Source organism: Guillardia theta, assembly GCF_000315625.1.
Source record: "Guillardia theta CCMP2712 unplaced genomic scaffold GUITHscaffold_12, whole genome shotgun sequence".
NCBI classification, from domain to species: Eukaryota; class Cryptophyceae; order Pyrenomonadales; family Geminigeraceae; genus Guillardia; species Guillardia theta.
In genome coordinates, this window is record NW_005434662.1 from 1,001,640 (window position 1) to 1,026,758 (window position 25,119).

The 25,119-nt window shown below is 53.8% G+C and overlaps 10 protein-coding genes across 10 annotated transcripts; 5 read left to right on the forward strand and 5 right to left on the reverse strand.

Moving 5' to 3' along the window:
• Positions 1-532: 532 nt before the first annotated feature.
• GUITHDRAFT_134803 (hypothetical protein) lies at positions 533-2,395 on the forward strand (the record flags this gene model as incomplete). The annotated part of the gene is made up of 3 exons (XM_005838253.1): positions 533-884; positions 930-2,111; positions 2,289-2,395. The coding sequence occupies 3 exons, from the start codon at positions 533-535 to the stop codon at positions 2,393-2,395; spliced, it is 1,641 nt and encodes a 546-aa protein (XP_005838310.1).
• GUITHDRAFT_161676 (hypothetical protein) lies at positions 2,384-4,218 on the reverse strand. The gene is made up of 3 exons (XM_005838254.1): positions 3,371-4,218; positions 2,700-3,183; positions 2,384-2,604 (listed from the first exon to the last, which is right to left on the reverse strand). The coding sequence occupies exons 1-3, from the start codon at positions 4,019-4,021 to the stop codon at positions 2,414-2,416; spliced, it is 1,326 nt and encodes a 441-aa protein (XP_005838311.1). The 5' UTR covers positions 4,022-4,218; the 3' UTR covers positions 2,384-2,413.
• Positions 4,219-4,864: 646 nt separating this feature from the next.
• GUITHDRAFT_103248 (hypothetical protein) lies at positions 4,865-6,451 on the forward strand (the record flags this gene model as incomplete). The annotated part of the gene is made up of 6 exons (XM_005838255.1): positions 4,865-5,233; positions 5,314-5,377; positions 5,423-5,523; positions 5,578-5,751; positions 5,811-5,892; positions 5,949-6,451. The coding sequence occupies 6 exons, from the start codon at positions 4,865-4,867 to the stop codon at positions 6,449-6,451; spliced, it is 1,293 nt and encodes a 430-aa protein (XP_005838312.1).
• A 33-nt stretch (positions 6,452-6,484) lies between these two features.
• On the reverse strand, positions 6,485-7,096 carry GUITHDRAFT_161678 (hypothetical protein). The gene is made up of 5 exons (XM_005838256.1): positions 7,081-7,096; positions 6,967-7,035; positions 6,861-6,920; positions 6,719-6,808; positions 6,485-6,619 (listed from the first exon to the last, which is right to left on the reverse strand). The coding sequence occupies exons 2-5, from the start codon at positions 6,967-6,969 to the stop codon at positions 6,575-6,577; spliced, it is 198 nt and encodes a 65-aa protein (XP_005838313.1). The 5' UTR covers positions 6,970-7,035; positions 7,081-7,096; the 3' UTR covers positions 6,485-6,574.
• Positions 7,097-9,021: 1,925 nt separating this feature from the next.
• On the reverse strand, positions 9,022-10,976 carry GUITHDRAFT_66330 (hypothetical protein; the record flags this gene model as incomplete). Its single annotated transcript, XM_005838257.1, has 10 exons — positions 9,022-9,088; positions 9,139-9,207; positions 9,256-9,365; positions 9,571-9,639; positions 9,687-9,751; positions 10,001-10,071; positions 10,220-10,332; positions 10,521-10,650; positions 10,701-10,789; positions 10,839-10,976. Coding segments are annotated over 10 exons (921 nt in total), but the record flags the coding sequence as incomplete, so codon positions are not given.
• A 1,693-nt stretch (positions 10,977-12,669) lies between these two features.
• On the forward strand, positions 12,670-15,953 carry GUITHDRAFT_103251 (hypothetical protein; the record flags this gene model as incomplete). The annotated part of the gene is made up of 13 exons (XM_005838258.1): positions 12,670-12,770; positions 12,824-12,921; positions 12,975-13,114; positions 13,167-13,203; positions 13,259-13,307; positions 13,355-13,485; positions 13,537-13,597; positions 13,748-15,140; positions 15,187-15,451; positions 15,546-15,609; positions 15,665-15,740; positions 15,787-15,843; positions 15,888-15,953. 13 exons carry the CDS (start codon positions 12,670-12,672, stop codon positions 15,951-15,953), a joined length of 2,538 nt encoding a protein of 845 aa, XP_005838315.1.
• Positions 15,954-16,188: 235 nt separating this feature from the next.
• GUITHDRAFT_161679 (hypothetical protein) lies at positions 16,189-18,267 on the reverse strand (the record flags this gene model as incomplete). The annotated part of the gene is made up of 4 exons (XM_005838259.1): positions 17,778-18,267; positions 17,365-17,726; positions 16,417-16,767; positions 16,189-16,350 (listed from the first exon to the last, which is right to left on the reverse strand). Exons 1-4 carry the CDS (start codon positions 17,863-17,865, stop codon positions 16,189-16,191), a joined length of 963 nt encoding a protein of 320 aa, XP_005838316.1. The 5' UTR covers positions 17,866-18,267.
• A 2,359-nt stretch (positions 18,268-20,626) lies between these two features.
• On the forward strand, positions 20,627-20,815 carry GUITHDRAFT_45097 (hypothetical protein; the record flags this gene model as incomplete). Its single annotated transcript, XM_005838260.1, has 1 exon — positions 20,627-20,815. A coding segment is annotated over one exon (189 nt), but the record flags the coding sequence as incomplete, so codon positions are not given.
• Positions 20,816-22,913: 2,098 nt separating this feature from the next.
• Positions 22,914-23,380, forward strand: GUITHDRAFT_103255 (hypothetical protein; the record flags this gene model as incomplete). The annotated part of the gene is made up of 2 exons (XM_005838261.1): positions 22,914-23,255; positions 23,324-23,380. The coding sequence occupies 2 exons, from the start codon at positions 22,914-22,916 to the stop codon at positions 23,378-23,380; spliced, it is 399 nt and encodes a 132-aa protein (XP_005838318.1).
• A 499-nt stretch (positions 23,381-23,879) lies between these two features.
• GUITHDRAFT_103256 (hypothetical protein) lies at positions 23,880-24,928 on the reverse strand (the record flags this gene model as incomplete). The annotated part of the gene is made up of 5 exons (XM_005838262.1): positions 23,880-23,936; positions 24,047-24,085; positions 24,136-24,282; positions 24,561-24,733; positions 24,877-24,928. The coding sequence occupies 5 exons, from the start codon at positions 24,926-24,928 to the stop codon at positions 23,880-23,882; spliced, it is 468 nt and encodes a 155-aa protein (XP_005838319.1).
• Positions 24,929-25,119: the final 191 nt, after the last annotated feature.

Sequence of the window (25,119 nt, forward strand, 5' to 3'; positions counted from 1 at the left end):
TATGGACAAGGTGGGGGCAGGGGTGGGGGTGCGCTGGTTGAACATGAGGGGGGATGTGGTCGAAAACGATTCAATTTTGTTTACACGCCTCCAGTGGCGCAACGATCATGCCGGGTGAGCGAAGAAAGAGAGAGGAATGAGAGAAAGCAAGAAGAGAGGGAGCAAGGAGAGAGGGAGCAAGGAGAGAGGGAGCAAGGAGAGAGGGAGCAAGGAGAGAGGGAGCAAGGAGATTGAGGAGCGGGAGGAGGGAAGGAGGAGAGGGAGATTAGGTTGAAGACTGATGACAAGGGAGGGAGAAAGGTAGAGGAAGAAGATGAAGAGGGAGTTGGGAGAGCAAGGTAGGAGAGGCAGATGCGGTGAGGCGTGCAAGGGTGTAGCGATGGAGACAGCGGGGGGAAGGTAGCAGCTATGAAGAAAAGAAAACAAATGGAATCGATTGAAAGAAAGAAAACATGGATAGTTATGAGTCGGTGACTTGAAGATTTATTGCAAAATTCTGAATTGCTATAATCTAGACGATTGCGTGAAAGACATGAGGGAATTGAGCTCTGAAAAACTTTCCCGCGCTGAGAGACTGGAGTTATGGAAGAAGGAGAAGAAGTCAAAAATTGAGTCCAACAAGGGCGACAGCAAGGCAAGAGTCCTAAAGGACATTCCTGTCAACCATGCGAGAAAAATAGCGCCCAAGGACACGCCTCGCCCTGAGGCGAAGACGGAGAGGAAAATCCTGCCTGCCTCTTCGTCCAACTTCAAACAGCACCACCAGAGGCTTCAAGTGAACCGGGCGAGGAACGCTCAGGCTCCCGTCACAGCCCGGACGTCCACACAGAAACGAGTGAAGCCCGCAAACGACATCAAGTCCTCTGTTGAGAAGCTTTACAGCGGTGAGGCTGACATGTAAAGTGTGAAGTGCGTTGAAGTTTGTGCAGGGATTCGAGATATCCAGGAGACGAAGGCATTGAAGGAGCAGGAATGTGAAAAGAAAGCGAAAGCAGATCCAGCAACGAATGTAGCAGGACAAGACGCCAGTTTTCAGCAGGCGGAGCCCTCGGATGTAGCAGCCGACACCGAATATTCTCTTCTTGAGTCTGAGACGGCTAAGTCAAGCATGATTGATATCCGAGAGAAACAGGGGAGCTTGCAAGATTCCGACGTCGAAGGATGCGGAGGTGACATGGTCCAGCAAGTCGATACAGTGCTGGATTGTGCTGCGAGAGAGGCGGAAGGAGAGGAGGGAGCTCAGATGGAAGAGGTCAAGGCAGAAGAGGAAGTAGAAGAGGTGAAGGACGAAGATGACGGAGAGGAGTCCGTCGGTGACCGCTGCTCCTTGTCGCCAGTGGAGCTTCCAGCAGACTCCGAGGGCACAGCTGAGCAGGTCGATCAGGTTGCGGCCACAGGAGAGGATTCTCTGTCTTCGACTCAAGTCATGAATGCTCCGTCTTCCAGCAAGCAGCGTGCAAGTCCGATCCCTGAGAACCTGGAGGAGGAGGAGGAGGAGGAGGAGGAGAACGTCAGTCATGATGGAGGAGGCGATGTCGATAAGTTGAAGTTCGCGCTCTACAAGGTCTCGAACAGGCTGGCTAGGTGCACGTCGTTGCTCCAGGAGGCCGTGAAGGAGAACGCAGAGCTCAAGCATCAGCTGGCCTTGAACGAGGGCTTCAAGATCCGGTATGAGGCCCTGGAGAGCACGGTGAAGGAGATGAAGATGGTGGAGGAAGCGAAGGAGGCCGCTGCTGCGAGCATGCAGGAGGAGGCAGGAGGAAGCGAGGCGGAGGGAGACTTGAGCAGGAAGAGGGTAGGAGGAAAGCTCAGCCCTCCCCAGCTGAGCCCCAAGAGAGCCAGGATGGAGGACGGCTCCCCTACCACGAGCTCGGAACGAATCCGTCTTCTGACCGAGAGGATTCTTGCCCAGGACAAGGAGATCCAGCAGCTCCGGAAGGCGGTAAAGGGGAAGGAGGGAGCGTTCTCACAGGAGCGGAAGACGCTCATCGAGAGGCTGAGGGTCGTTGATGAGCAGAGGAGGGAGGCGGAGACTGCGCTGGACGAGAACGACCTCATGTGGCAGCAGCTGTTTAACAACCAGATGGAGCAGCTGAAAAAGAAGGTCCAAGGTAACTCGAATATCCTCTCCCCTCTCCCTCTCCTCTTCTCCTCTCCTTTCCTCTCTCTCTCCCTCTCCTCTGATTCATCTCCCCCCTTTGATCTCTTCCCCGAAGTCTTGCAATTCTCCTTCTGCCTGCTGTTTCTTCTCCAGCACGAGAGCTGACCTTTTCTTTTGTGCCAAGCAGATCAAGACGCAGCCAAGCAGCAGCAAGACGCTGTTGACGGCGAGGGAGCGGCGAATGCAGGGGAGGACGGTGAAACCAAGAGTGAGGAGAGTGCGGCGGGTTTGTAACAGTTCAGATTCTCATCGTTAAAGTACATGGATGGTACCCAAGTGGCCTGTCCTGCCCATCCTACGAAATTTCTCTTCCGGCTGCTTCATGACGTGGAACACATCCCCCATGGTCATGAGCTTGTGCCCAATCGCTGTCAGACTCTCCACGCGCGGCTTGATCCTCCTCTCCAGGCTGTAGGACAGCATCCGGGGGTATCGCATCCAGTCTGTCTGAAGCATCAGAACCACGGGGGCAGGGGCAGGGGCGAGGGCAGGGGCAGGGGCAGGGGCAGGGGAGAGCAGAGTGAGGGGCGGGGGCGACCTTGGGGCTCGCTGATGTTGCACGTGGTCTTGATGTAGTTGAGAGTTGGCCGCAGGTTCTTGTCGACGCTGTAGCCGAGCATGGCAGGGCAGCGGATGACAAAGTCTCCTATCCTGTGCCTGGGTACTCCTGCCTCCTCCACCAGAAACTTCACTGTCGGCCTCAGCTTCTTCCCCACGCTGTACCCCAGCAGCTGCGGCTTGTTGCAGATGACCCGGCAGATGTTGTCGGAAGAAATGTTGAGCTCGTCATGCAGGTAGCGAACTGTGGGGCGCATCTTATTTTCGACGTCGAAGAGGAAGACGTAGGGATAGATCGCTGATATGTTGCCTATCTGCGTGGCGTCCAGCCCCAGCCCTTGCAGGAAGAGCAGGGCTGGTCGGAGCTTCCTCTCCACAGAGAGTGTGATGATGTGTGGGCACTTGATCAGCATCGTGCTAAGTTTGTGCCTCGGCACGTTGACGTCTCTGAGGAGAAAGTTGATCTGTATCAGACGCGCATCAGCATCAATATCATCAACACCACCACAACAATCATCATTATCATCATCATCATCATCATCATCATCATCATCATCATCATCATCATCATCATCATCATCAGCAGCAGCAGCAGCAGCAGCAGCAGTAGCAGCAGCAGTAGCAGCAGCAGCCAGCAAGTCAAGACCTCACCGTGTAGTTGAGATTGCGCTCAATCTTCAAGGAGAAGATCTGCGGGCGGCAGGTGAGGATGCGATGCATGCCGCTACTGTTGATTCCCATGACTTGCAGGAAAGTGACAACGTCGTCAAACTGGCGTGAGCACGCCGGGTAGAGGATGGTGGGGAACTTCGTGAGCAGCTTTCCAAGGCTGGCAGCGCTAAGACGAAACTCAGTCGACAACCGAGAGAGGATCGGTTCGATGTGATGCTTCAAGGACAGCATCTTCAGCTTCGGAGACGATCGGTAGATGACGTTCACTTCGTCGAGCGTCAGATTGCACGACCTCATGAGAAACAGAGTCTTGTCGTCGAACTCCCTCTCCAACTTTCGCACTCGAGCTTGCAAGAACATAAAGTCGGTACTGCCCATGTCAGGATCCACCAGCCTCTGGCGCCCCTTGCCCGGGCTGTTCTGAGCCAGCACGTCGCTCGATGTCTCCTCAGAATTGAGTCGCCCCATCTCCAACAATTCTCCTCCCATCCCCATCGGGACCGCATGGAAGTCAGGCATGCAGCCCTCCCTCAATGCGCTCAAGCACGACTCGGCTACTCGCAGAGTGACGAGGAGGATAAAAATGTAGGATTGGCGTGATGTGAGAGGGAGGAGCGAGGAGGGCCTCATTGCTCTTGTTCACAGGGCGCAAACTTTCGGATCTCGTACCACATCAGAGCGTCTGCTGGGGCAGAACATGCGCATGACGTGAGGCAGAGACGAGGAACAGCGAGCCTCTCCTGCAGTCAGCCTGCTGCCATCAGGATCATGGCCATCTCTTCAACTCTCCTCCTCCTCCCTGCGCCTCCTGCTCCTCTCCCCCCGTCCATCCCACACTGAATTTTGAGATTGGCCCCCCTCTCGTCGCACAAAAAGTGACGGTTATCCGAAGGATCATGTTTAACCGATATTGTAACGGAATCCAACGGTGCCCAGAAATAGATTATGGTGGCGAAAGAAGAGTTTGTTCCGAATGTTAGCAGTGGAGAGAGCACAGGAAAGATGAGATGAGATGAGATGAGATGAGATGAGATGAGATGAGATGAGATGAGATGAGATGAGATGAGATGAGATGAGATGAGATGAGATGAGATGAGATGAGGTGAGATGAGGTGAGATGAGGTGAGATGAGGTGAGATGAGGTGAATTGAGATGAGATGAGATGAGATGAGATGAGATGAGATGAGGTGAGGTGAGATCAGATCAGATCAGATCAGAAGACAGAACAGGCGAGAGGATGAAAAGAGAAGAGGATGGGGAGAGAGGTGAGCAGGAAAGATAAGAAAAGAAGTAGGGAAGGATTTTCAAAAAAAACCATTCGATTATGAAAATTCTACATGTCATCAATGCAGCTCAAAACTTGCGATGGTAGATGAATGAATGATTCGAGGCAAGACGCGTGGTTTCTGCGATGACTGACCTGTATGCTCTTAGTTCCAGATGAATTGATCGAAGTGATTCGCCATCAATAGCATGTCTTTGAACGAGGCCTCCAGCTTCGAGCGCGTTGTCCCTCAAGTTCAACTTCATCGAAATGACAGGAGCTCTCTCCGGAGGCAGATCAGCTTGGCTGTGGCAGGCGTCATGATATGCCTGACCTTGCCTCTCCTCTTGAGCGGCAGCGGCAACTACAAGCACAGGAGTAACGAACTCTTATCGTGGAGCAACAGCTTTGATGACGGGACCGGGATCCTCTCCGGGCAGCAGCATGGCGTCACGAGGACCATCGTCTCCTGCGATGCTGATGACCCCAGCTGCTCATTCATTGTCTCCCCGGAGGACTACGCACACGGCAAGTGGGTCAGCACCAAGGGAGAGCCGTCGCATGAGAAATACGTACAGGTAGCTGCTGATGCTCCTCCTTCCTTGCTTCTCATCTCCTCCTCATCCTCCTCCTCCTCATCCTCCTCATCCTCCTCCAGATCCGCAAGGATCGCCTGCAACCATCGTCCTATGAGGACGACATCGACCTGGGCCCAGCTGCTGGTGAGTGCGAGGGCTGAGAAGAAATGGTGTGACGGGTAAGGGCAGGGATTTCACGAAGCGACGTGAACGGGAACTTCATCAAGTGGAAGGGGTTGAGGAACGTCAAGAGCGGAGCAGACTTCCAGAGAGTCCGAGTGCCTGACAGGGTATCCCTACCACTCTGAAACCTTGCCGATTACTTACCTTGTCGACTCTGATAGGACTCAGACTACGCGGACAAATCCTACGACGATGTTGTGGGTCTGAGGAAGGAATGGCGCGAGCGATGGAACCCGTCTAACTACAGGAGGGAGCAAGAGTGGGAGAGGACGGAGAATCAAAGACGCGAGCCTGTCCACAGCAGATCAACGTGGGGCAGATCAAGGAAGTGGAAGGTGAGGGAGGAGGGAGGACTATCTGTGGGTCTGCTGCTAGTATGACCAGTGAAATGCAGGGGGATCGGTTGGAGGACGAGGAGGAGGAAAAGCTGAGGAGGGACCTTGACTCTTTGAAGAGAAACCGAGAGAAGGAGAAGCGTGAGGAGGAGACGATAACTCGCGACCTGCGAAACTTGAGGTGACTGCCATGGCAGCGCATGTCCCTCCTTCTTATGCCCCCCGCAGGCGCGAAGATGAGAATGAGCAGGATGGTGCAATTCAGGATGATGAACATAAGGAAGACGAAGGGGGAGATAAGAGCGCAGCGAGCGTTGCAGTGGAGAAGGAGGACAAGAACGAGGCGGAAAATGGGGATAACAAGGACGAGGACGAGGACAAGAAGGAGGAAGACGAGGAAAACAAGGAGGGAGGGAAGAAGAAGAACAAGGAGGGAGGGAAGAAGAAGAACAAAGAGGGAGGGAAGAAGGAGAACAAAGAGGGAGGCAACCGCCAGGATGAAGAACACAGACACGAAGGAGATGAGCGCGGGGACGAAGAGGAGAAAGGAAGTGGGAAGGATGACGAGTCTAAGCGTGAAGACGACAATACGGAGAAGGAAGGGAGCGGCGGCGGCGGTTTAGAAATGAAGGAGGATGGGAATGCGGGGGAATCTCCCACACCGCTGTTACCTGGAGCCACATCCACTCCTGAACCTTGAGAGGAGGATGGTTGAGTTCGAACGGTAAAAATTCGCGAATGAACGTGTTTACAAACACTGAATTGTCATATTGCAAACTTGATGACGTGTTGCAAGGAGGGATGGACTATCCTCGTGCTCGCTCTAGGAGCCGAAAATCTTCTTCCACATCCAACCGCCAGAGTGAGCCTGCCAATTGAATGAGGTGGAAGACATATCGCCACTACTCCAGCATCGCAAGCTCATCCTCCCTGACCCTCTCATGCTCGAACCCCTCCCTCTCCTCACTTTGTAAGCTCCCAACGTGACCGCTCCCGTGCACGTGATTGACGACCCTTGCTTGGGCATGCTGGTATCTGCTGTCAACTCCCACGAGCTCTGCCATGGGGTCAGCAGGAGCCCAGCTGGCAAAGACCCTCAGAGTTTCCACCTCGTCGAAGAAGCTTTCAAGCTGGGAGCTACCCGAGAAGCGGATCTCGAGGCCATGCAGCTTGGGAAGGAGGTCAAGGTGAGCTTGGGGAGATGGATCAGCTCACCATGATCGAGATGAAGTTAGGATGCTTGTGGAACTTGTAGTTCCCGCACCGCAGCCTTTCCTTGACCTCCTGCTCTCCCTTCAACCTCCGCTGCATGTAGCAGATAGCTCGTACCTCCAGGTCCTTTGCCAGCAGCACGATGCACTTCATTCCGCTCTCGTCAGAGGGGACCATGCGCATGGCCGGGCCTCGAGGCAGCTTCCAGATGCCATGGGAGGACTGAGGAGGAGGAGGAGGGTCAGGTGGGAGGAGGACAGTGAAGGCGCCTCACCCGCGCTTGTCTTCCTGCGATGCGATCGAAGAGCAACTCGAAGGAAGCGACCTGAGGCCATGCCGCGCCGTAGACAACCTCCTTGAGGAGGAGGGAGGAGGCGATCAACCGGTGGTGGGTGATCTCGTTGAAGCAGCGGAAGAGCAGCTTGCTCGGGAGGACTTCTGGATCCTTGGACATGACAAGGTTCACCTTGTTCAGAAGACCCTTCTTGGAGCCAGGTACAGTCACATCGTAGACGTTGTTGGAGCCGCTGTGCAGCACGAAAGGAATCTCTCGCTCTGACAACGATCGCTCGGTCGCCTTGCTCCCGATGCTGCAGGAGCTGAACTCAATGTCCTCCAACTTGGCGAAGTTGGGAAACGACCTGAGGATCAGTCAGAGGTCGAAAAAGCAGGTGGGACAGCGGGATGGGGGACGGAAGGGATAAAGGGAGGGGATAGGAAGAGAGGGGAAGGAGAGAGGGAAAGGAGAGAGGGAAGGAAGGAGAAGGGAGCACAACTGCAAACCTCATCGTTCGGATTTTCTTCACCCAGTCCTGGTCTATGGTATCCAGTTGAACCTCCACGTCATTGAGATAAAAACTGTCTCCCTGCCGACATTTTTTCCCCAGCATGTATTCCATGAAGTTGATCAGGTCCTGCCTCACATCCTCGGATGTGCATCGCACACTGAGCCTCGATATCCCACTCGCGCATGGCAGCTCGAAGGTTTTCGCCGCCCTTCCCTCCCTGAGCCATTTCACCTCCTTATCTTCAGAACCGTGTCCTCGCTGGGAGGAAGGGAGGGCTGCAATGAACTGCTGAACCTTGACATTCTCTGCATCATCCTCTTTCATGGACCTGCTGCCTGCCTGATCCCCAACGGCTGGACGTATCCTTCCCGTCTTCGAAGATCGGCCTTGGACATCGCAAGCGCTCCTTCGAGCTGATACTGTGGAAGAGAGAGTTCTCATGTTCAGGTCATGAAGATGACCTGGCGCCGGAACAGATTTGTTTGCCACTGATGAAAATCTGCCTGCTCTGCATGATGGTGGGGCAGAGACAGAGCTGGCTGAAGTCGACCATCCTTGTTGCGTGGGAGCACCGTGAACCGAACAAACTGCCGACGGCAACGAGGTCGCAGGGCAGAAGTGACGAGAGGCCATTGTTCTGCAGCTTCCATGGAACATTCTTGCGGACGAGCCTGCCATGATCTTCATCTTGTCTCTTCTCCTTCTCCTTCCCTCGCCTTCTCCTACGCCCCCATCGCCATGCCCTTGAGACCTTGCACTACAGCACCCCCACCCCCCCTTTTCCCCTGACCTCTACCCACGTTCCACCGTTATATCAGGACCGCTTGCTAGCATTTGGCCGGGGGTCGCCTGTTCACTCATCCTTCATCCTTCACTCAGTCATCCGGCGGGCCGCTGGGCCGCGGAGCGTCGGACACTTGCTGGAGGCTGCCGGGCAGGGGGGGCCGGCCCAAGTTGCGCCGGGGCCCGTGAGCTCACGAGTGGGCCCCCGCGGCTCAGCTGCCAGGTTGCCGGGGCGCCCGGCCCCGATCATCCGCCGCCGGGGTCCGACGGGAGTCGACAGGAACTTAATTACCAAAACTACAAGCCTTCAAGTTACAGTGACTAAGTTAAACCGTAAATTCAGACGATTAGGGCGCGATTCGCACAGAGTGGAAGGATCCTAGCTGATTGATCTAACAAATCCGGGGATCCTCCTCGTAAACACAAACAGAAGCTCCTCGGGCAAGACTCTGCGGCCGAGGAGACGAAGGCACGAGCAGCTGAGCCTTCACTTCCAGTTGAGGTATCTCGGATCTCCAAGGATACGTGGGGAGATCAAATGTTTCACCAAGAAACTGCGACAAGGTCGTCAGCCACCAACATGAGCATGGCAACAGCAACTGACATGATGGCAAGGGCCACGCAAATGATGCCGACGACGATGTAGGCGATGCCTAGGAAATTGTTCTTGCCTCTGCGGTGGGAGTCAACGAGGGCAGGCGGCTCGAGAAGTACTCGCTACCCGATCCAGGAGGTCGTGGAGAGGACGAAAGTCTTGGTGCCTCCAAAGTCCTTGACGGGGAATCTGTTTTGGATGATGAGGCTGTACGTCGCTCCCGGCTTCAGCTTGTTCTGTAAACGTCTCCTGTTATCAACCGTGCTAGGAAGAGGAGGGAGAGAAGCAGAGATAGGAGGAGAGGTAGGAGGAGAGATAGGAGGAGCGAGAAGATTAGGAGGAGTTTGGGATTATCGCTGTTGTAATTGTTGTTGTTGTTGTTGTTGTTGTTGTTGTTGTTGTTGTTTTGGTGGTGGTGGTGGAGGAGGAGGAGGAACATACCGCTGGAATCTTGCGATAAAGCTTCTTGAATCTCGGCAGGGCAGCGACTCTCATCCAAACGATGAAATCCTGGCAGGAAGTGACCCCAGGGGACACGGAAGCCTACTCTCTCCTACCTCATCTGAGACATTGTGCCAGCAAAAGAAGCTGCCTTGATTTGGCAAACCAGAAGCATCCTTGACTCTGTGCCCGCACCGGTACCCTCCGCAATTGTCGGAAGTAGGACTAAGTGAACAGGTTGTCAGAGTCTGGTCGCTACTTGCAAGGCTGACACATTTGAATGACAATCACCTGATGGAATCCTTTAAATTAGGATCGAAGCCGGAGAGAGTGAAGTCATTGCCTCCGATGTACTTGCAGTTCGAAAGGATCCAGTCCCGCTCTGCACCATCGTCATCGAGTCTCTCGCCTTCAAACATCAAAGACGGACTCGGCGCGATGTACTTCTTGTCCACGTCAGACTTCCAGGCGATTCCTGATGGGTTTGTAGGACATGGGCGCCTGTAGTCGACGATCAGGCAAACTCGAAGGGCATGGAAGGGCTTCACCCATTGTTGTTGCAAGCTGTGTTGTCAGGGTTCCAATCCACGAAGTCTTTTGTCGCCGCATTCTGAAGGTAGAAGGTGTCGTTGAACATGGACACAGCGACCTTGATGTGATCAATGGCTGCAAAAGATGGCAAGGGCCATTTACCAGCCCACAAGGGTACATGTACAGTTCTTTGCTCGCGTCCTGAGGGTCTTGAAACTTATCTGCAAATCCCTGGGGACAAAACATGTCTGAGCTCGCTCCGGAAGACAGGCGCTGTTGACGGCCGGCAAGGTACCTGACACTCTGAAATGGAGGCCTTTGCTAAATCTGAGGGCTGGGTTTTTGACGAGTCAGGGAAGCCAGGCATGCTGGTACCAGCAAGTTGCTTTGCAGCACGAGACTGCACGTATTTCCTGCACGAAAGCATCAGAATCAAACGGATTAAGTTGCAGAAAAGGAGCTTGCCGATGGTTCTGATAAAAGTTGGACAATTCGTAATACACATAAACTTCACTTGTTGCCCATTTGTCGTTTGAGGGAAGGGTGAAACTGGAAACAGGAGCTCGTCAGTGATGGCGTTGACGTGAAGCAGCGCTTACTTCAGGATGCACTCGGAATATGATGAAGCATTCCAAGACATGAAGTGATTTTCGCATTTTGCATCATACTGCAGGGACAATTCTTGAACCTTGGGTTGAGATTGTCAAAGGACCAAACAGAGGGTTTGCGTCTTCTACCTGGTTGGATGCTCCAAGTATTCCGATCGCTATTCCGATGAAAGCGACTCCAACAGCAAAGAAGGAGGAAATGACCCACTTGGGAGTGAGAATCGGCTGCCATGCCCTCAGTCGCTGCTGCTTGAAGGCAGTGTCTGCGAGCAATGGTCAACTTGTAGATGCGCTCGAACGAGATGGTGAGATCGAGAGAGCAGGAGAGGAGAGGAGTGCGAGGACTGGTACAAGAGTAGCCCAGCTCTTCAAAGGGTATGGCATCAAAGGTGGTCCCTGCGGGGTTCACTCACCAGCTGGTCTTCTGCTGCCTGACGGCGTTGACATAGTCCTTATGCTGGAAGACAAATCTGTCCGCGATCTGTCATGACAGTGAGTCCCGATCATCTGACACATGGAGCTTGTGGCTCTCCTCAGGAACTCGCTGCAAATTGTCTTTGGGACAGAAAGTCTCAAGGCAGAGCGTTGCAGTCAACCAAACAATCCCATTCTAGCTCCTGCTCCCGTTCACCCCATCACCAAGTCCTCATCCTCCACCACCGTCTATACCCATCCTCTCCCACTTTCCATTCATCATCAAGACGACATTCCTGTTCCTCCTTGCCTCAAAGTTTCCATCCTTGTCCATTCCTGTCCCCAGCCAATTGCCGTCCTCTTCTTCTCCTCCAACCCCACATGTTGCTGCTTGACAGCGAGTTACAACGCCATTGTCATTGTCTCCATCTTCTTCCTCCTCCTCTCTCGCTCCGCCTCCGCCTTCCTCCCTCCCTGCCTCACACCATCTCTCCCCGTACAGCGCCATCGCTGCCTACGGTTATCCGTGAGATTTTACTTCGAAAGTCAGGGCAGGACTTTAGTGGACGGGAGTCTCAGTCGCCGCCGGGCCGGCCCGGGCTGCCCGCCGGGCCGCCTCAGCCGGGCGGCCCACCCAGGGCGACTCTCGTGGCAGTCTTTCAGAGTCTCCGGCCATAACCGGGGCACTGGCCCAGGTCAGTGAGTCAGTGAGTCAGTGAGTACGGTCAGGCTGGTTGCGGCCGCCAGCCGCTGACTGAGCCTGTCACGGAGCGGCAAACCGGCCGGTCCCCCGCCACCCGGACTCCGATGATTTCAGGCGGGGCGGCCCGGCGGCCCGGCGCCGGGCACTTGGAGGGCTAGTCGGGTGGGCCTCATCCCATCTCATATCCTGCAGACTTCCGCGCGCTCTCGGAGGGGCTCATGGCAAAATGGAAAGAAGCGAAGAAGAGAAGAAGAGAAGACAAGAAGAGAAGAGAAGAGAAGAACACAAGAACACAAGAAGGGAAGAGAACAGAAGAACAGAAGAACAGAAGAGAAGAACAGAAGAACACAAGAACACGAGAAGGGAAGAAGACAAGACAAGACAAGAAGAGAAGAACAGAAGAGAAGAGAAGAACAGTAGAGAAGAACAGAAGAAGAGAAGAGAACAGAAGAACAGAACAGAACAGAAGAAGACAAGACAAGACAAGACAAGACACGAGAACAGAACAGAACAGAAAGGGGAGGAGAGAAAAAGATGAGAAGGAAAAGAAGCATGTTGGTGCCAGAAGGAAAAGAAGGAAAGAAATGACAGGAGAGAATGTGGAGAGGGATGAGAGGGAGACAGTGCGATGACATCAAAACTCAAAAATACTCGAGGAAGACGGGTAAGATCGAAGGACAAACCATACATCGACTCGAGAGGATGGTACTTTGGATATGTTAGACATTGCGGTATGCAGACATACGATAGTTGAGGCGTTTCAAATCTGTGATGCTGCGTTCGATCTTTAATGCAATTCTTCAGGCCAACATTTCTTCGTATGAGTAACCTTTAGAGATCAAGATGCCAAAGAGATCTGTGGAGAATCTCAGGCTAGAAGGCGAATTGTACAGGCCTGTTGCTCACAGGATTCGTGATCCATTAGCGACTGGCGCAATTTTTCGGTGAGCTGAACATGACGTGGCTGTGAATGTATGTTGATCATTTTCTACGAAAGAGCATCGCCCGAGGCCCTGCGATCGCCGGTACCGAGGCTGCTTCCATCTGCATCTGCATCAGAGCGGCAATTTCATTCTCCTCTGAGCAAAGCTCAAGGTCCTGTTTGAGTTGGACTGCATCATGTGATTGAAAATGTTCAAATTGTGCAGACCAGAAGCTGCTTCAAGTAACTACAAGGTTCGATGAACTGTACAGCAAGAGTCCGACCCCCAAGGTCCTCCTTTCAAGATTGTCGGGTCTTGGACCTCAAAGGGACGAGAACAGCACGTTGAGTCCGAGCATCTCAAGGGTAAGTCTCAGAATTTAATGCAACATGCTCTGATTTCTAAGACGTGTTCCAGGAGAAGGAGATTTCCCGCATTGTTTCGCCCAGAGAAGGTGATTTCTGGTCATCTGGAAAATGGTTTTCTCAGAGATGGAATTTCTTTTACAGTCGAGAGGCTCAAAATGGACAGCTCGGGCTTTTCGACTCCTCGCAGCCGGTTGAATATTGTGAGATTTTGAGATGAGTGTGATGTCTTTTCGATAGAAACAATACTTCAAGGGTTCTGACGCCAACCTCGGCTCAATCTCCTTCCATGATGTCAGAAGACATGGAAATCATAGACGATAGCACTGAAAGGACTCCCGGAGACATTGAGTTCTTCAGTGTGCAGAAAGGTAATCAACGCTGTCTTCCATGGCAACAACTTGACTGGAATGTTGCGTTAGAATCGAACTCGAGGCATGGTAACAAACAAGATTGGATCACTCCGAATGCAGAAGGTCATGGGTACCGGACAAGGCGATCTCAGGGAGATTCTTTGCTTTCAGAGAGATCAACCCGTGAAAGGCAGGCACACAGCAGTTCAACAAATACAAGCAGCAGTTCAACAAATACAAGAAGCACAAAGAAGGAAAACACAGTTCAATCCAGTTTCAGGGGAGGCCAGATTACGCGAGAAAATGTCAAGGTCTTGAAGAATTGGATTGTTCGGCTCAAAACAAACTCGAAAGGAGAGACGGGAGTGATAGTGGAAGGATTCCTCGCTGAGTCTTCGACGGGAATCGCCAACGTCTCTGACAGATCGTTGCAGTGGCGGACAACATTCATTCATAAACGAGAGTCAGCTCTCCGACTCCGAACAAGCAGTGGGACTGTATACAAACTGCAGGGAGCGATGGCGAAAGAGGCAGCTTCGTCGGATAACGACCTCCCACCTGAGATCCTGAAGGAATTCAAAAACGGATTTCCCAAGAAATGGAAGGAGCTGGTCAGGCAGGCTGAAGTCATCATAGCGCTCAACTCTTTGCCGAAAACCCCAATAACTGAAGCCGAGAAGGAAGCGTTGTCTAAGAAGGGATCGGGTGCGTCGAAGGATCAAACTCCGCGCAGCAAGACTGGCGCCAAGTCGGAGCAGAAGCAGGAGATGAAAGTGCAGAGCGTCTCTGATCTCAAGTTGTCACGTAGCGGGAGGAAGCTTCAACCTCCCCGGGCCTACTGGCGTCAGGAGATTCCTGTGTATGAAACGAGTGGAGCAGAGAGAAACCTTGTTGCGGTCCTTCAAGGGTTTGAGGAGACTGTCTCCGTCAGGCCCAAATCTCCTGGCTCCAGTCGCAAGAGAACGCGTTCTGCTGTAAATGCGCAAGCCTCGAAGAAGGACTCAGCGAAGTCGACGAAGAGCGCAAAGCAGAAAATGGGCGTGAAAGGAGGAATAAGCAAATCGCAGGGGAAGGTTGGAAGAAAGGATAAGGTGATCAAAACGTCGAAAGCTGATGCTGCAAAGAAGAACTCAACTTCTAGGAGATCTCAAACCAAGCAAAGCAGAGCCGAGGGGGGCTCGAAGGATGAATCAAAATCAAAATCAAAATCAAAATCAAAATCAAAATCAAAATCAAATGATGAAACGGACACGCAGTCATTGCAGGATGATGATGAAATCGACTTGGCGGAGATTGAGGCTCTTCTAGCTGCTGACACGCAAAGACGTGCAGGCGGCGAGGAAGCAGACGGCAATGGGAACGAGTTGGATGGGACGGAAGAGGATGCTTGGGACGAAGAAAGCAAGGAGGCTCTCAAGGTAGCCTATCAACAGGTCAAACCTGATGCAGTGGACTTCTGGGATGAAGTGGCAAAACTTGTCCCAGGGAAGACAGCACAAGAGTGCTGCAACCAATACAACCAAGCGTTTCCCACTCCTAATGTGCTGAAAAAAAGTAAGGTCACTCGAAAGCGCGCAAGCTCCTCGCTGGAGAAGGAAGAAGGTGGAGCAGTGGGCGAGGGCGAGGGTCAGGGCGAGGGCGAAGGCGAGGGCGAGGGCGAGAAGGAGCAAGAGGTGAGTCTGGTAGAGGGACCTTGCTCTCTGTTGACTGAGCTGGCAGGAGGTCGATGGTCTTGTCCTCAAGGGGAACAAGGGCACCAACCAGCGCAAGCGAGAGCTGCGCAGCCTCTTGACCGAGGCGGACAAGGAGCATGACGATGACATCTTCGACTCGACCCCCTTCAAGAGCACGCCCTTCCGACAGCTCAAGAAAGCTGCCACTCTGTGGGCTCCCTCGGACGGCATCGGCGCCCCATCGCCCCTTGCTCCTCCCTCTGTACGAAACACCGTAAGGAGCAGCAGTCTTCCCAACGGAATGAGCCCAGGTGCTGAATCTCGTACAAGAGGAGGAGGGGGAGTGCGAGGGCAGAGGGAGAGGAGAGAGGTGTGTGGTCGGTGTCTCATGGGTTGACACAACAGGAGTTCTTCGAACGCCAGGGATTGAAGGGAGGAACGGAATGGATGCGTACATAGACAGGACGAGGTGAGGGAGAAGGACAGAGCGCGGGTGAGAAGCATATGATGAGCGCAACGAGCAGGGTGAGAGCGAGGACAAGGAACGCTTCCGCACGACCAGCAGCAGCAGCCTCAACCAAAGTTGCCTCTCCTACTGATGTACTCAGTTCACTTCACCCTCCCTTTCATGATTGCTTGCTGGCAGGGTCGGAAGCCTTTCATCAGCAGCAAGCAGGCGACGAGGCTGCTGGCAGCTGTAAAAGTGAGGAATACTCCTTGGGGCTCGACAGGCTGATGGTATTGCAGGAGGCGACCACCGACGAGCGAAGAGATTCGGACGAGGAGAGTGTAGCTTCGGAAGACTTGCACTAGGGAGGAGGCGCAGGAGAGCGAGGGAGGAAGGGAGGGTGACGAGGATAGAAAGGGAGTAAAAGGCAGTGAGAGGCTTGATATTACATCATGGTGGCTGCAAACGGTCATGGCAGCATTAAAGGTTCAATTCGAACCTCATCTCAACGTTGAATGAAAGTAGGAGAGTTTTTGCTCGCACGCGTTGATTCACGTCATTCACTGACACGCCATCCCCCTCATGCTCTCTCTGCCTCTCTCATGTTTCTTCCTTGGCGTTCTTTGCCTCCCAATTCTTCTTGTGATAATCCAGTGCTTCTTTCACATAATGCAGATCCTGCTCGAATCGATAGTTGATGATTGGGATGCCCTGTCCTGACTTCAACTGTTCCAGAATCTTCGCTTCCACCCTCTTGTACTCCTGCAACAACATGTGGGTCAGAAACTACAGATCGAGCTACCAAGAGAAGCTGATTCGATCTCTAACCTCTTGCTCTTCCGCGCGAATCTCCTGATCCACCGCTTTGTACGCCTCCTCCTGCTCCATCCCTTGCTCCATGAGCGCCCGCCACTTCTTGATGAATCTGAAGTGCCTGGTCAACTTTCCTGTCTTTCTCGCCATTTCGTCCATCATCATGGGTTCGTCTTTGTACCCTGGGTTCCTCCTCTTATAGATCTTGAACAGGTCCTCGTCGTCAAACACCAACTTCTTGACCTTGGGGAAACGAGTCGGGATGGGAGGGGGCATGCAAATCCTCATTGGCTCGTACCAGGAAGGCTCTGGCATCACTTTCCCCTTGAGAAGGTTTTCAACTTTGGCCAGCAGCGCTCGCCCCCCCTGAAATGCCGATCGCCCTCCTGAGCGGTATTTCCCCATCGCGGAGCGGCTTGTGCGGCAGGTTTGGATGGTTTGTTCCAAAAAGTCCATCAAATATTCAAATTTCAAAGGACCAAATTAAAACTTGCAGTCTGCGGTTTAGTTTTTGAAGCACGCCTCAGGATAACAGATAGGAAAGTAGGAGTACAGCTTGATCGAATAGTTGATAAAATATCTTTCAGAATTTGCTGCCTTAACGTGCCGCCAGCAGATGGCCGAGAAGGCACTGAGTCAAGTTCAGTGTAAAGAGCATGTCGATCATTGTTAAGTTGCATAAGAGAGACTGGGAACATCAGAGTCTTCAAGGAAAGAATCAATTCACTTTGATAAAGTACTGAAGAATAAAGAAACAATAACTACAAACTAGGTGCACCAGTCACTGGCTGAAAGAAAACTGTGCGTTATCAACATATCACATTCTCATCAGTTATGTCCCACTCAAGGCAGGATGCTGCTAAACTCCGACGCTGAAGTTGCGGGCGTGCTTCCCGCATTCGTCTCCCTAAACTGAGCAAAGAATTCATGTAGGTTCTGTGTATGGTTGGCGTGTGCCCGGACCGCGTCTCCTTGCCTTCCTTTGCCCGACTCTGACGCATTTTGTCTCTTGTGAACATGGACAGAAAACTCACAGAAGTCCAATTTCGGGGTCCAGGCGCCCGCGCTCGATGCGATGTCAGCGACGCTGTTGGGCGACCGATCTCCCGGGGACTTGTACGAACATTCAAACAGCTCTTCAAAGAAGCACGCCGGGGAACGGCACTCGGGGACTTCCAACTCCAGATTGTCTCGGGCGATTTCGAAGTCCGACATCTCCTCGATCCAATGGTCTCTTGTGCTCTGATTGAACATGGAAGCTTGAAGGAATCTCACTTCTTCTCCTGTGTGTGGCAGGTCCAGAAGGGGACAGGTCCTTTCGGCACCTAGCGACCCGTGTCAACAAACGGCGGTGAAATGGGGGGTGTCAATCTCACCATCTTCGAGTTCCATGGCGAATGCGAGTTCAGACAATGATTCCTCATGCTGAGATTCGAAATCCATTGATGATCTTCTATCAAACATGTCCCTCAGAGTAGAAGGTTGCGACAACTATGTTGTCCGAAGCGAAGCTGGCCAGGAGACCGTTTGTTGTTCCTTCTGAGATTGGTCAGCAAGGCAAAGCAGTTGCTGTCGGCTTATGTAGCTGCTGTCAGGAGACTCCAATCATACAAAGTTGGCTGTAGCACAAACTGACGGGGATTCGCTGCAGCTTTCACTGGTGTCGCCGAAATGGTGGCGCAATCGTCGTATGAGAAGGGTACAGATGAGGAAGAGGAGGCCAAGTGGTCAAAGAAGATGAGATGAGAGAGGATGAGCGGATCTCTGACGAGGAATGACAGAGGACGAGGGCGAACTATAAGAGGAGAGCGAGGGGGGATGGGAGGACGAACACGGGGGCGTAGCAACTACTTTCTACGTCGAAACAGGAGGAGGTCGGAAGTTTCGCCCCCTTCTTTTCACAGAGCACCTTAGGGTGGGGTGGTCATTTTCTGTGATGGGTCCGGGTACCACCCCTAGTGGATTGACACTAAGGTTTACCCTCCCAAATTCCCGTATATCACTGAGAAAATGCTGGGTATCGCAAGGGAAAATCTTTCTGAAGTGGGTAGGGGTCTCTTGAGTTAGGGTGCCGAAGAATTCGAAGGGGTCCTGGTCCAATTCGGGGATTGTGGGGGTGTTTTAATGATTCCACTAGGGGTAGTAACAGTCCAGCAAGAGGGGTGGGTGCTCTGTTCTTGGTTTCATCTCCTATCCACCCACCCACCCCTACCCCACATCAACAATTTTGAACCGAACCTTCAAAACTAAATGGAATTCCTTTACTACCCCATCTCTATACCAAAACTACCCCACCTATTGACTGATTCCGAGGCACCATGGTTGACAGATTGAAGTAGAGGGGTGTATACGAGATACACCGTCACCTTCGTGGCAGTCGTTGTGCGGGCAGGGAGTCGCTATCATGGCCTTTCAACATACAACATCTCATAAGTGAAGCAATAAGAAATATTACCCTACCTCGAGCCTCTCCGATTCGACTGACACCTGGGTCGTGCCTTGTGCAGACCCAGGCGTACTCCCAGCCATAAACCCACCCCACCCACCCAATTGACTCTAGGATCAACTTCTCCCCACCCACCCCGTAGGTGCCACATCAGCCTTCTGTCAACCTGAGTACCCACCGGTCCTACTCCGATACACCTCTACCGTGCCAGCCCCCGTTCGTGCCACGGCATAAAGATCATCTGGTATAAAACTACTTTTAGATTCTTCCAGAGTTCAGGTACAAATATAAAACTTAATGTGGAGGGATTACAGGGCATATCAGTACCACTCCACGTATCTGACCAGTATGTTGTACAGATTGTAGACTAAAAAAAAGAAACTTCTGGTAGTAATTCTTCTCAAAATATTTGTATCCATTTGTACTGTTTCATCTGGCACTGCTGGCAGCCCCCAAATGCCACCCCCACCCCCACCCCACCCCGTGTATCAAGCGTACCTCATCACCCTTCCCCAGGCTCCGAAATTCCACCATCCGGTCGTAATTTTTGCTGAAGATCACGTGCATTGGTTGTAAACTCAAATCTCGTCGCTTCCACTTGAGATACGCCCGCAAGCTGTAGTAATTCCCTGACGAACACGAATAAATATATATGCATACTGAAGAAATAATGTTTCGGTTTTTATATAGTATTAATGGATCTGACAGTCAGTAGAACCCCAGCGTTTCACTGAAAAACAACAGACGACCTCCGTATTCTTCAATATGTTTTTTTTAAAAAACTTACACCTGGCCCCCGAAAAGGCATCGTCTCGTGACCCCTTCGCACTCAGGCTCCCCTCAGTCACCTTGGCTTGATGGGCCCGCCTCACGAATATCCGTCAGTCACTCGGAATGCCGGCCCCGGTCCCCAGCATCCCCGGCCGGTGACCAGAATGCCCAGCATGCTGGTCACAACAAAGATGTAGTCTCCTCCTCCTCCTCCTCCTCTCTCCTCTCTCCTCCACCTCCACCTCCTCCACCTCCTCCTCTCTCCTACTCCTACTCCTACTCTTCTCAATACTCTCACTCATCATCTTCTCCCTCCTTCTCCTCCTCCACTCACTCCTCTAAAAATCCCAGCCAACGATCTAGCGCCCTCCACGTCCTTTGTTTCTGCTTCTCCTGGCCCAGCTCCTATCTCTTCCCCGTCCCCCCTCCCATCCTTGCGCTACTCCCTATCCTGCCTCCCATTTCTTGCTGTCGGGGTTCTGGATCCCTCCCCCCTCGTCTCCAAGTCTGCGGGCCATGGATGTCAGAAAGCTCAACCCCTACGTGCTGCCGTCTGGCGACGTGCGCAGAGGTGAGAACAATCCTTACCCTCCATCCGACTCGCTCGCGTTGTCTAGCTCTGTGACCATGGTTCCCGTCCTCGGCCCTTCCTTGTGCTGTTTCTTCCCCTCCACTAGCCGCTGATGCCTGTCCAGTGTACCAGACCAGACTGAACCGGGGAACACGCCTCCCGTCCTCCTGCGCAACCCTGAGACGCCTTTCTTTGACCCCTTCAATCACTACTTCGCAAACTCCAATGCGGTGGAGGATAGCTTCGCCGACCCCTCGCTCCCAGGAGGCTGGACCGCCCTGCATGCGGCGGCACAGGCCAAGGAAGCGGGACCGCACGAGGAGAGGAGGAGGGTGGAAGGCGACCTGGAGGAGATGAGATTCCTGCTGCAGGGTCTCGGACACCATGTTCCTCCCCAACTATCGCACCCCCATGCCGTCTCCCCCAAGATTGATGTCAACACTGCCACCTCCTCCAGCCGCCTGACGCCGCTCCATGTGGCTGTGATGGCGGGGCATGCGGAAGCCGTCTCCCTCCTCCTCAACAGCAGCGCCAACATCTTCTTGCAAGACATGCTGGGAAGGACGGCGCTTCACTATGCAAGCGAGCGGGGGTATGAAGGGTGCGCCATGGCGTTGCTCTCAGCGGAGCAAGGAGCAAGGAAAGGGCGCCTGTGGGTGCGGGTGGAGGATGGGGTAGCAGATGCCAAGAGGATGGCGCCAAACATGACGTTGCTGGTGAGCATCAGCCACACGCTAGCAGGAGAGAGGCTGCGAACCTTGCAGTATCCTCTGCATACCCGAGGAACAAGTTTTGTCTGGGAGGTGGAGGCGACGTTGGACGACTGCTGGGAGGAGGGGGAAGTAGTTGTGGAGGTGAGCAGCAAGGATGTGCAAGGGAAGGCCTCTGCTCACTCCTCCTGGTCCTCCCCGTTGATCGAGCTGCGTCCAGAGCAGGAGGTGAGAGCGGAGCTGCAAGGGGAGGAGGACAAGGGCGCGCGGGTCGTCTCGTCGCTGCTGATGCGGGTGACGTTTGAGAGGTTCGTCAACCTGCAAGACAACGAGGGCAACACAGCGCTCATGCTGGCTGCCGCGAACGGCAGGCAGGAGATCGTGCGTCTCCTGCTCTCCCTTGGGTAGCCTCCCTCCTCCGTTCCCGCCTCCTAACCCAACGTCCCCTCCCTCTGCTCTCTCGCTCCTGCTCCTGCTCCTGCTCCTGCTCCTGCTCCTGCTCCTGCTCTGACTCTTCCCCTTACTCCCCCTTCGCACGCCCAGCATCATCCCCTCTCCCAGCTCTCCTCCTCCCATTCTCACTTGAGCATCTCCAGGGCTGATCCCAACAAGAAGGACGTGTTCCAAATGAGCGCAGGTTTTCTACCTGTCTCTTCCCCCTCTCCTCTTGATCCCGCTTGCGCTCCTGCCTTCTTTCCTGCTCCTGCTCCTGCTCCTGCTCCTGCTCCTGCTCCTGCTCCTGCTCCTGCTCCTGCTCCTCCTCCAGTCTCCCGCTCACCTGAACTTGCAGTGGCTCTAGCGGCTCTTGCCGGCCATGCTCAAGTGTGCAAGACGATCGAAGAAGTAGGAGGGGAGTGGTGAAAACAAACTCCTGCAGCGCGACCTCTTCCTCGTCTCGCCCCCTCCCCCCCCCCTCTTCCTCCCCTTGCTCCTCCGTCCTGTTGTCTGCTGTGTACCCTGCTCTTCCCTCCCTCTGCTCTCATCTTCTCCTCGCCCTCTCTCGACTTCTTCCAGTCGTCCCTTTGCACTTTTCATTTCCGCTATTTCTCTTGTTGTTGCCGAAACCCATGTACTATACAAAGAAGATGCGCTTTCTAGCATATTGCGATAAATCCTCGAAAACGAGCCCTGCCTCCTGCCTCCTGCCTCCTGCCTCCTGCCTCCTGCCTCCTGCCTCCTGCCTCCTCCTCTCGTCCCCCCTCATCGTCATCATCTTTCGTCACCCATGTTTCCCTCTCCTTCTCCTGCGTCTCTCCTTCAGCCTTTCTGCCACCTCCCGCCTTCCCCATGAATCCATCCCCTCTGACGCAAGTGTCCTCCTTCCATCAACTTTCACTCTCCTCGAGCAGTGGAGCTTGCGTGACTGCCAGCAGCGTCAGCAGCAAGCAGGAGAGGAAGGAGAACCTTTCCTCCTGCATCAGGTCGGCGGCAGGCAGAGGGAGAGAGGAAGACGTAGGCGAACGTAGCAGCGACAATGCAGACGATGAGGATGAGGAGGAGGTTAATGAAGCCGAATATCCCAGCATGAGATGCATCTCTGCCGACGAGCTCAGGTTTCTCCCATCGCTCCCTGTCCTCCCTCCTCTCCTCTCCCTCCTCCCTCAACTTCCTCCTCCCTTCCCTCTCCTTGTCTCCTCACCTTGTGTGTAGGATGTCGTCAAAGACAGACGCGAGGTAGAGTGGCTCCGAGTCGTTCACGGGAACTTGACCCTGCTGTCTGCGTAAGGGCAGGGAGAAGAGGACGAAGAAGAGAGCGAAGAAAGAGCGGCGGCAGCAACAGGATTGAGGAATGCAAGTAGCAGGGAGGACTGCAAGCTGGAAAACGAAGCAAGGAGGAGGACGAGGAGGACGAGGACGAGGAGGACGAGGAGGACGAGGAGGACGAGGAGGACGAGGAGGAAGAGGAGGACGAGGAGGACGAGGAGGACGAGGAGGACGAGGAGGACGAGGAGGACGAGGAGGACGAGGAGGAAGAGGAGGAAGAGGAGGACGAGCTGACGCAACCTCGAACTTGATGCTCCAGAACATGAGGCCTCGAGGAGCAAGCGCCTTGGCCTCCATTGCTGCATACGCCCTGTGGATCTATCATGAGTCTTGCAGAACGAAGAGGCAGGAACAGGAGCAGAGACATGGGTTGGAGGAGAAGGAGGACGAGGACGAGGACGAGGACGAGAAGGACGAGGACGAGGACGAGAAGGACGAGGACGAGGACGAGAAGGACGAGGACGAGGACGAGGACGAGGACGAGAAGAACGAGGACGAGGACGAGGACGAGCAAAGGAGGAGGAGGAGGAGGAGGAGGAGGAGGAGGAGCAACGGAGAAAAGTCGATTGCCAACTTTTTGATCTGCCCTGCGGTAAGGAACAGAGTCCTGATCGGTCGACCGACTCCAGCCCCTGACAGGAAGGGGTCATGCATCCTCAGGCGACGATTGCTCTCACATGCGTTTGCGAGTCCCAGGACCACCTGGACACACGTTAACGAGGACAAGAAGGAAGGGGACGAAGAGGATGAGTTGCGAGGAGTGTGGGAGGAGATATACAGGGAGCGAGAGGGAAGTTGAGGGAGTAGAAGCAAGAGGAGGAGGAGGAGAGGGGAGGGGAAGGGAAGGAGAAGGGAGGAGGTGCCGTGCCTGGCTCTTGTTGAGACAAATCTTTCGCTTCCCCATCCACGACAACTGACAGGAGGTGAGGAGTGAAGTGAAGATGATAAAGTACCTGACGGTCAGAGGAAAAGTCCACAGTCCATCCATCGACGAACGCATTCATGAGCTGAGGGGGAGGAGGATATTCAGCAAGGAGAGAAAAGGTAGGAAGGGGCGAGAGGAGGAGGATGAAGAGCGGAAAGCCATGCAAGGGAGTGATAGGAGAAGGAAGGGGAAGGAAGGAGCGAGTGAGTGAGTGAAGGAGTGAGTGAGTGAGTGAAGGAGGGAGGGAGGGAGGGAGGGAGGGAGGGAGGGAGGGAGGGAGGGAGTTTTACCTCAGTGAAATATTTTGCCGGGTCCGATTTCTTCTGGTAGATGGCGAAGTTGGCATGACTGTAGGACTCGTAGAGCTGAATGGATATCCAATCGAAGGTCAGTATCTTCTTCTTTGCCATCGCCTGCTCCCTCCGCTCCAGCTCCCCCTCCTTCCTCCTCCCCGTGACCTCTGACTCCCCGTACACCTCGAGCACGTACGCAAGGGTCTGAGCAGGAGCGTCAAGGTCCCTCGGGTGAGGGGAAGGTAGTGGCTCACGTTTCTTCCATGGAAGCGAAACCCCGGCTCCAGCCCTTCCCACTCGTTGTACGACTGCAGCAGCGAGCGATTGTAGGCGCTGGTGGAGGGATCGAGGTAGGACTCCATGGCGGATAGAGAGGCCAGGTATCCATCCTTTTTGGCAAGCTACAGCACGATGGCTGTCAGTCAACTCCTATGATACACGGCCTCTTTCTCTTCCCTCTCCCCTCTCCCCTCTCCCCTCTCCCCTCTCCTTCCGCATTCCTACATTCTCCATGTTCCCCTCTCCTCCCTCTCCTGCTCTTTTCCTCTCTTCCCCTCATCTTCATCCTTTCTTTTGCCCCTCCTCCCCTCGGACCTTCTTTTCCCCTCCTGCGCTCTTTCTTGCCCCCTATCCTCCCCTCCTCCTCCCCTCCTCCCCTCCCCTCCTCCTCTCGCTCTACCTGTGAAACCTTTCCCATGAGGTCCATCACCTCCACAGTCATCACGTTTGACGGACTTTCCTCTGTGTCCGACCCCTCCACATCCCAGTCGATCCCGTCGTAGCCGGCGAAGCCGATCTGCGGCCTAGCCACCTCCTCCTCGTTCCACTTCTTCCACACAGCCCATACCTGCTCTACTGTGTCACTGAGAAGATGAAGAAAACGAGGAGGAGGAGGAGGAGGAGGAGGAGGAGGAGGAAGAGGGGGAGGAGGAGGCAGCTTTCCTTCTCTGCAGAGTTGGAGGTGTCGGGATGGGGCTGATCCCAGCCTCCGACACTGATCATGTGCAAAGTCTTCATCTTCTTCGCTTCGAGCTCGCTCGCGATCATGGCTGAAACGAGGACAAGTGTTAGTGCGATCGCAACGCCGCAAGGTTCAGCTCCAGTATCTCTGATCTGAAAGAGGTGGGATGATGGTGAGTTGCGAAGGTGAGTATCGCCATCAAACAGCTCATGAGAACAAAACGCACATACATGATGATTGCAAACAAGAGGGGAAAGAATTTCTACACGATTGTCGA